This window comes from Oncorhynchus mykiss, chromosome 30 (genome assembly GCF_013265735.2).
Source record: "Oncorhynchus mykiss isolate Arlee chromosome 30, USDA_OmykA_1.1, whole genome shotgun sequence".
Taxonomy (NCBI): Eukaryota; Metazoa; Chordata; class Actinopteri; order Salmoniformes; family Salmonidae; genus Oncorhynchus; species Oncorhynchus mykiss.
Window position 1 is genome coordinate 4,592,152 of NC_050570.1, and position 10,000 is coordinate 4,602,151.

At 42.1% G+C, this 10,000-nt stretch overlaps 1 protein-coding gene across 1 annotated transcript in view; it reads left to right on the plus strand.

Annotated features, from left to right (window-relative positions):
* LOC118945757 (synaptotagmin-7-like) overlaps positions 1–10,000 on the plus strand; it is a 132,083-nt gene that overhangs the window by 25,786 nt on the left and 96,297 nt on the right. Inside the window, exon 3 of the mRNA XM_036968511.1 lies at positions 1,155–1,292. Within this exon, the coding sequence (XP_036824406.1) occupies positions 1,155–1,292 (138 nt within the window). The remainder of the gene's footprint in view (positions 1–1,154; positions 1,293–10,000) is intronic.

Genomic DNA, 10,000 nt, shown 5'->3' on the forward strand with positions numbered 1-10,000 from the left:
CTAGACAACCCCTTTAGGAGAGTTCCTAACTAGTCAGTGACCTAGACAACCCCGTTAGGAGAGTTCCTAACTAGTCAGTGACCTAGACAACCCCGTTAGGAGAGTTCCTAACTAGTCAGTGACCTAGACAACCCGGTAAGCAGAGTTCCTAACTAGTCAGTGACCTAGACAACCCCGTTAGGAGATTTCCTAACTAGTCAGTGACCTAGACAACCCGGTAAGCAGAGTTCCTAACTAGTCAGTGACCTAGACAACCCGGTAAGCAGAGTTCCTAACTAGTCAGTGACCTAGACAACCCGGTAAGCAGAGTTCCTAACTAGTCAGTGACCTAGACAACCCGGTAAGCAGAGTTCCTAACTAGTCAGTGACCTTGATTGATCAGTCAAGTAGAAGGAAGGAGAGAAATCCAGCAGGTGCTGGACTCAGTCTTCCAGGAAGTGAGTTTGACACCGCACGTTTGAAGGTGGTTTGTCTTCTGAACCTTTTTCTCCTCTGACTAGTTCTCTGGGTTCTCTTATACAATCTCTCTGTTTTCTGCTGTCTCTATGGGTTTTCTTATACAATCTCTCTGTTTTCTGCTGTCTCTATGGGTTCTCTTATATAATATCTCTGTTTTCTGCTGTCTCTATGGGTTCTCTTATATAATCTCTCTGTTTTCTGCTGTCTCTCTGTGTTCTCTTATATAATATCTGTTTTTTGCTGTCTCTCTGGGTTCTCTTGTATAATCTCTCTGTTTTCTCTCATATAATCTCTCTGTTTTATGCTGTCTCTCTGGGTTCTCTTAAATAATCTCTCTGTTTTCTGCTGTCTCTCTGGGTTCTCTTATATAATCTCTCTGTTTTCTTCCTGTTCTCTCTCTTTTTATATTTTCATAAACCTCCTATGGCCTCCTATGACCTCATTTCACCTATATTTGACCTCCTATAACCTCCTATGACATATCTATGACCTATGACATCATATGACCTATCTATGACCTATCTATGACCTCGTATGACCTATCTATGACCTTTATTTATTCTCTTTCTCTATTCCCTCACTCCATGTCTCCTGATTCCTACTCCTCGATTCCTTCCTTTATTTTCGTTGCCTCTACCCCGCGTCTCTCTCCTCCTCTTTCTCTCTCTCTGTTTGTCTGTTTTCCGGCTGGCCAGCGAAGGGAAGATGGTGGTTCTTTCTTTGGCTATTGGTTTGGCAGAGCAAGATGACTTTGCCAATATCCCTGATCCAATCACCTCCATGCAGGAAGCTCCAACAGCCAATCAGGAAGCACTTCCTCCTCCAGACAAGAGGTACCAGTCATAGTGCGAGAGAGCTGTGTGTGTGTGTGTGTGTGTGTGTGTGTGTGTGTGTGTGTGTGTGTGTGTGTGTGTGTGTGTGTGTGTGTGTGTGTGTGTGTGTGTGTGTGTGTGTGTGTTTGGGGGTTTATGTGTGAGATGTGGTGAGAGCGAGAGAGAGAGAGAGAGAGAGAGAGAGAGAGAGAGAGAGAGGAAATGTGGGTAGGAAATGAAACTTCGTAGTGTGTGAGAGTGATATGTGGTTTTGGTGGGTATAGTCAGTACAACGACTTGTCATTGCAACTGATTTGCAGTGTGTTGAGTGAGAAACGGACGGACAGGAAGCAGAACGATGTGAAGGGTTTGGGTGAGAGTCGATGACTAGTTAGCAGTGAGCAAGCGGTTGTCTACTGTTGTGTCACCTGTAAAAGAAGATGTGTTAGTATGACAATAGACCTACCTGTTGACCTCATCCTGAGAGATAATTAAATTATCCTATAAGGATGACGATAGACCTACCTGTTGAACTCATACAGAGAGATAATTAAATGATAAGAATTGAGCAGGAGTCAAGAGGATAACGCAGTAGTCAAGAGGATAACGCAGTAGTCAAGAGGATAACGCAGTAGTCAAGAGGATAACGCAGTAGTCAAGAGGATAGAGCAGTAGTCAAGAGGGTAAAGCAGTAGTCAAGAGGGTAACGCAGTAGTCAAGAGGATAACGCAGTAGTCAAGAGGATAACGCAGTAGTCAAGAGGATAACGCAGTAGTCAAGAGGATAATGCAGTAGTCAAGAGGATAGAGCAGTAGTCAAGAGGATAGAGCAGTAGTCAAGAGGATAACGCAGTAGTCAAGAGGATAACGCAGTAGTCAAGAGGATAATGCAGTAGTCAAGAGGATAGAGCAGTAGTCAAGAGGATAGAGCAGTAGTCAAGAGGATAACGCAGTAGTCAAGAGGATAACGCAGTAGTCAAGAGGATAACGCAGTAGTCAAGAGGATAGAGCAGTAGTCAAGAGGATAACGCAGTAGTCAAGAGGATAACGCAGTAGTCAAGAGGATAACGCAGTAGTCAAGAGGATAATGCAGTAGTCAAGAGGATAATGCAGTAGTCAAGAGGGTAACGCAGTAGTCAAGAGGATAACGCAGTAGTCAAGAGGGTAGAGCAGTAGTCAAGAGGATAAGGCAGTAGTCAGGAGGATAACGCATTAGTCAAGAGGGTAGAGCAGTAGTCAAGAGGATAACGCAGTAGTCAAGAGGATAACGCAGTAGTCAAGAGGATAGAGCAGTAGTCAAGAGGATAATGCAGTAGTCAAGAGGATAACGCAGTAGTCAAGAGGATAGAGCAGTAGTCAAGAGGATAACGCAGTAGTCAAGAGGATAATGCAGTAGTCAAGAGGATAACGCAGTAGTCAAGAGGATAGAGCAGTAGTCAAGAGGATAATGCAGTAGTCAAGAGGATAACGCAGTAGTCAAGAGGATAGAGCAGTAGTCAAGAGGATAACGCAGTAGTCAAGAGGATAGAGCAGTAGTCAAGAGGATAATGCAGTAGTCAAGAGGATAAGGTAGTAGTCAAGAGGATAACGCAGTAGTCAAGAGGGTAGAGCAGTAGTCAAGAGGATAAGGCAGTAGTCAGGAGGATAACGCATTAGTCAAGAGGGTAGAGCAGTAGTCAAGAGGATAACGCAGTAGTCAAGAGGATAATGCAGTAGTCAAGAGGATAACGCAGTAGTCAAGAGGATAGAGCAGTAGTCAAGAGGATAGAGCAGTAGTCAAGAGGGTAACGCAGTAGTCAAGAGGATAGAGCAGTAGTCAAGAGGATAGAGCAGTAGTCAAGAGGATAGAGCAGTAGTCAAGAGGATAACGCAGTAGTCAAGAGGGTAACGCAGTAGTCAAGAGGATAACGCAGTAGTCAAGAGGATAACGCAGTAGTCAAGAGGATAGAGCAGTAGTCAAGAGGGTAACGCAGTAGTCAAGAGGATAAAGTGCTTGTATCTTGTATTTGGAATGATGGCAGCGAGACAAAGTTTGCGTCTGAAATGGCTTTCTATTCCAGGGCAAAAGTAGTGCACTTTATAGGTGACCATTTTTGGATTCAACCTGACATTGTCACCCGCAGAATCTCGCTGTTCGCCTCCACTTCCATTGGCTGTTTATAATATATTCCATTCAGTAGACACATTTTATCCAAAGCGATTTATATTTTATTTATGGTTCCAGAAATCAAACCCACTACCCTGGTGTTACAAGTCCTATGCCAATGTTTAGCTGGGTTTTAAACACACCTGTGCCCATGTATACAGTACCTACGACACAGAGAGTGTGCATCCCAAATGAAACCCTATGCCCTATATAGTGCACTTCTTTAAACCAGAGCCCTATGGCAGCCTATTCCCTATATATAGTGCACTACTTTAAACCAGAGCCCTACAGAACCCTATTCCCTATATAGTGCACTACTTTAAACCAGAGCCCTACAGAACCCTATTCCCTATATAGTGCACTACTTTAAACCAGAGCCCTACAGAACCCTATTTCCTATATAGTGTACTACTTTAGACCAGAGCCCTATAGAACCCTATTCCCTATATAGTGCACTACTTTAAACCAGAGCCCTACAGAACCCTATTCCCTATATAGTGCACTACTTTAAACCAGAGCCCTACAGAACCCTATTTCCTATATAGTGTACTACTTTAGACCAGAGCCCTATAGAACCCTATTCCCTATATAGTGCACTACTTTAAACCAGAGCCCTACAGAACCCTATTCCCTATATAGTGCACTACTTTAAACCAGAGCCCTACAGAACCCTATTTCCTATATAGTGTACTACTTTAGACCAGAGCCCTATAGAACCCTATTCCCTATATAGTGCACTACTTTAAACCAGAGCCCTACAGAACCCTATTCCCTACATGTAGTGCACCTTTACCTTTAGACCAGGTAGCCTAGCAGTTAGAGCATTGGGCCAGTAAATTAAAGGTTGTTGGTTTGAATCCCAGAGCCAACAAGGTGAGAATTTTTGGGGGGGTTGATTTGCCCTTGAGCAAGGCACTTAACCCGAATTGCTCCTGTAAGTCGCTCTGCATAAGAGAGTCTGCATCAGAGAGTCTGCATCAGAGAATCTGCATAAGAGAGTCTGCATCAGAGAGTCTGCATCAGAGTCTCCATAAGAGAGTCTGCATCAGAGAGTCTGCATCAGAGAGTCTCCATAAGAGAGTCTGCATCAGAGAGTCTGCATCAGAGGCGTCAGCATACGGGAATCTGCTAAGTGACTCGCATGAAATCCTCGATTAGTATTCTGTTATCATCCTACATTTGTTTTTCTCTCTTTCTTCTCTCTTCTATTGTTGACTTCCTCTTGACATTTACAGAGCCTTCAGAAAGTATGTACAACCCCGTAACAATACCCCATAATGTCAAAGTGGAATTATGTTAAGTCAATAAGTATTCAACTCCTTTGTTATAATAAGTTAGTGAGGTTATGCTCACTGAGTCTGTACATAGTCAAAGCTTTCCTTAAGTTTGGGTCAGTCACAGTGGTCAGGTATTCTGCCGCTGTGTACTCTCTGTTTAGGGCCAAATAGCATTCTAGTTTGAGCAGTTTTTTTGTTGATTCTTTCCAATGTGTCAATGAATTATGTTCTTGTTTTCTCATGATTTGGTTGGGTCTAATTGTGTTGCTGTTTTTGGGATTCTGTGGGGTCTGTTTGTGTTTGTGAACAGAGCCCCAGGACCAGCTTGCTTAGGGGACTCTTCTCCAGGGTTCATCTCTCTGTAGGTGATGACTTTGTTATGGAAGGTTTGGGAATCGCTTCCTTTTAGGTGGTTGTAGAAACGGCTCTTTTCTGGATTTTGATAATTAAGCGGCTATCGGCCTAATTCTGCTCTGCATCCATTATTTGGTGTTTTATGTTGTACACAGAGGATATATAGCAGAATTCTGCATGCAGAGTCTCAATTTGGTGTTTGTCCCATTTGGTGAATTCTTGGTTGGTGGGTTCTATAATTGATTAATGTATTTTTAGCCAGATCCTAATTGGTATGTCGAATTTTATGTTCCTTTTTATGGCACAGAAGGCCATTCTTGCCTTGTCTCTTAGATCGTTCACAGCTTTGTGGAAGTTACCTGTGGTGCTGATGTTTAGGCCAAGGTATGTATAGTTTTTTGTGTGCTCTAGGGCAACAGTGTCTAGATGGAATTTGTATATTTGGTCCTGGCAACTGGACCTGTTTTGGAACATCATTATTATTGTCTTACTACGATATACTGTCAGGGCCCAGGTCTGACAGAATCTGTACATAAGATCTAGGTGCTGCTGTAGGCCCTCCGTGATTGGTGACAGAAGCATCAGATCATCAGCAAATAGTAGACATTTGACTTCAGATTCTAGTAGGGTGAGGCCTGGTGCTGCAGACTTTTCTAGTGCCCTCGCCAATTCGTTGATATATATGTTGAAGAGGATGGGGCTTAACCTGCATCCCTGTCTCACCCCACGACCCTGTGGAAAGAAATGTGTGTTTTTTTGCCAATTTTAACCAGACACTTGTTGTTTGTGTACATGGATTTTATAATGTTGTATGTTTTTCCTGTTACACCACGTTCCATCAATTTGAATAGCAGACCCTCGTGCCAAATTGAGTCAAAGGCTTTTTTTAAATCAACAACGCATGAGAAGACTTTGCCTTTGTTTTGGTTTGTTTGGTTGTCAATTAGGGTGTGCAGGGTGAATACGTGGTCTGACATACGGTAACTTGATTAAAAGCCAATTTGACATTTGCTCAGTACATTGTTTTCTCTGAGGAAATGTACGAGTCTGCTGTTAATGATCATGTAGAGGATTCTCCCAATGTTGCTGTTGATGCATATCCCACGGTAGTTATTGGGGTCAAATTTGTCTCCACTTTTGTGGATTGGGATGATCAGTCCTTGGTTCCAAATATTGGGGAAGATGCCAGAGCTGAGGATGATGTTAAAGTATAGCCAATCTCTCTCTCTCCATCACTCCACAGAGAGTTATCCGGAGAGTCTTCTCATTATTCAGGAACAGTCACTTATGTAAACACACTGAGCTACGCTGAACCACACTGCTATAAATAGGCTTTTTCGTTCCTCGGCAGACAACTCACCCACCAAAGAGAAGCAGCCCAAATATCTAAATATCTCAGAGGATTTCCAGACATCCAAGAGTTTCTTGGCTGTCTGCTTTTTATCTGTTATATAGATAAAAGCATCCCCCCCCCCACACCCAAATGGTAATTCAGGTATTTTGGAACTCATCTTCGGTAGCTCATTTAGTCTAGCGCCTTTTCTATTCAAAATAAATATATGTGTTACTCATTAGGACTGACAACTCTCTGTACCGCAATAGAACACTGTGATGTCATATGGACACAACACACACGCTCCATCTTCCTACTGTCAGCTGACTGAGTCAGAGCCAGAGTGTATTCACGTGTTTGGCTCTCTGCTAAACACACACACACACACACACACACACACACACACACACACACATACACACACACACAGGCATACACACTTGGACACACACATACACACACACACACGGTTTCCCCTGTAGACTAATTAGGCCATTTCAACTTGTTGACAAATTGGAGATAATTAAGCTAATGGCGCCACACTTTGAAAGGAAAATGGAGATTGAGGACCACGAATTAAGATTCCCTGTTATTCCTTGTCAAATCCAGTTATTTTTAACTCATTCTGTTATAGCACGAACCTGACGTGAACCTGACACATACAGAATTTGACCACTTGTGTTTTATTTAACAATATCTTGGTTCACTAACAGGAAAGTTTCACCTACTATAAATGAGATGAGATATGTGGTTGTCGTACCTTAAGATCAATGCAATAATTGTAAATCACTCTGGATAAGAGCGTTTAGTAAATGGCTAAAATTTCAAATGTAACAGCTAGCTAACCTGCAGAGGTGGTCTTCCAGATGGTTATTGGTGGTTTTCCAGATACAGATTAAGCAGATTCTCCTGTACTAAAAAGCACTTTCATTTGAGATTCTCCATAGAGCTTTTTTATTTCTAAGCTAGTGTCTCGCCCTGACCTTAGAGCTTCTTATGTCTCTATTTTGGTTTGGTCACAGTGTGATGTGGGGTGGGCATTCTATGTTCCTTTTTCTATGTTTTTTTTGTATTTCTTTGTTTTTGGCCTGGTATGGTTCTCAATCAGGGTCTGTCGTTGTCTCTGATTGGGAACCATACTTAGGCAGCCTTTTCCCACCTGTGTGTTGTGGGTTGTTGTTTTTTGTTTTCTGTTTTGTGTGTCTGCACCAGACAGAACTGTTTCGTTTTGTTCCATTTTGTTATTTTGTCTGTGTTTAAATAAAAAGTTTAAATAAATTATCATGAACACGTTCCACGCTGCGCTTTGGTCCACTCTTCATGCGACGACAAGCGTTACTACAACTAGGCTGTCTGGGAAACCGGCCTTAAAGGAGAAGTTAGGTTTTTTTTCATAACTTTGTTATGTAAATGGTATGTTGTAGAAAGGTCCAGACACTGATTGAGGAAGGAAAAAATATGAACAAATGTTATGAAAACACCAAAATACGTCATTTTAGAAACAGAAACGCTCCCAGTATATAAAATTGCGTCATTCCCGAACTTTATCCGCAATGTTATATTCCTGTGCGACTCAATCCGTTTCCCCTGTTCCATTCTCTGTGTAGCTTGCTTCTACAGGTAACTACCAAAATAAAGGAAACACCAACATAAAGTGTCTTAATAGGATGTTGGGCCACCACCAACCGCCAGAACAGATTTCAATGCACCTTGACATAGATTCTAGTGTCTGGAACTTCCTGTGTGGAAGCGCCTGCTTTTCAATATACTTTGTATCCCCTTATTTACTCAAGTGTTTCCTTTATTTTGGCAGTTACCTGTAGACAGGACCCAGAAGCTCAAGTCGTAACAAAATGGAACATAACATTGCGGATAATGACTTTTTTTTTTGTTGTTGTTGCGTTTGTTCATGTTCTTTTTTTTTGGGGGGTGGGGGGGGGGGGGGGGTCAAATTGTAACAGAAGTGAGACAGAAGTTATAGACCCTTCTATAACATGCCATTGACATCATAAAATAGAGATTTTCAAAAAATTAAATTATCCTTTAAAGCTGCACTGTGCAGAAATCGCTCATCCACTTCCTGGTTGCTACAATTCTAATAGTTCTCCTAATTTCGGTTTATAGTACCTAACAAGTATAGTGTAGAGAACCGTTGTATCTTTTAAACCGGTGTGAAATATATTTTACATAACCAAAAATATTGTATTTTCAGCTGTTTTTTGAAGCTGCTTTTACTAAACCGAAAGTAAAAGACACAAAAACAAAACATAAGAACAGAAAGAAGAAGAGCTCAGATAGAAGTGATCTACCACCTTCAATGAGACGATAAATCACAATTCTGAAGAAAAAACATGTATATGGCTGTAAAAAAAAAACAACGTATCATTTAAGAAGCGTCAGAGGCATCTCCATAAGAGAGTCTGCATCAGAGGCATCTCCATAAGAGAGTCTGCATCAGAGGCGTCTCCATAAGAGAGTCTGCATCAGAGGCATCTCCATAAGAGAGTCTGCATCAGAGAGTCTGCATCAGAGAGTCTGCATCAGAGAGTCTGCGTCAGAGAGTCTGCATCAGAGAGTCTGCATCAGAGAGTCTGCATCAGATAGTCTGCATCAGAGGCATCTCCATAAGAGAGTCTGCATCAGAGAGTCTGCATCAGAGAGTCTTCATCAGAGAGTCTGCATCAGAGAGTCTGCATCAGAGGCGTCTCCACAAGAGAGTCTGCATCAGAGGTGTCTCCATAAGAGAGTCTGCATCAGAGAGTCTGCATCAGAGAGTCTGCATCAGAGAGTCTGCATCAGAGAGTCTGCATCAGAGAGTCTGCATCAGAGGCGTCTCCATGAGAGAGTCTGCATCAGAGGCGTCTCCATGAGAGAGTCTGCATCAGAGAGTCTGCATAGATAGTCTGCATCAGAGAGTCTCCATCAGAGAGTCTCCATCAGAGAGATGCTCTGCTCCTTCTCTCTGTCTCTGCGGTTTCATTAAAGAGACAACACCAAACCCAGCCAGTTGTGTCTGTCTGTTCCACAGCCGACCTGTCCCTCTCCTTCAGGGAACATACACATATACACACACACACACACACACAGATATATACACACACACACACACTCACACACACACACACACACACACACACACACACACACACATAAACACACACACACACACACACACACATATATACACACACACACACACACACACACACACACACACACACACACACACATACACACAAATCAAATCAAATCAAATTTTATTTGTCACATACACATGGTTAGCAGATGTTAATGCGAGTGTAGCGAAATGCTTGTGCTTCTAGTTCCGACAATGCAGTAATAACAAGTAATCTAACTAACAATTCCAAAACTACTGTCTTGTACACAGTGTAAGGGGATAAAGAATATGTACATAAGGATATATGAATGAGTGATGGTACAGAGCAGCATAGGCAAGATACAGTAGATGGTATCGAGTACAGTATATACAAATGAGATGAGTATGTAAACAAAGTGGCATAGTTTAAAGTGGCTAGTGATACATGTATTACATAAGGATACAGTCGATGATATAGAGTACAGTATATACGTATGCATATGAGATGAATAATGTAGGGTAA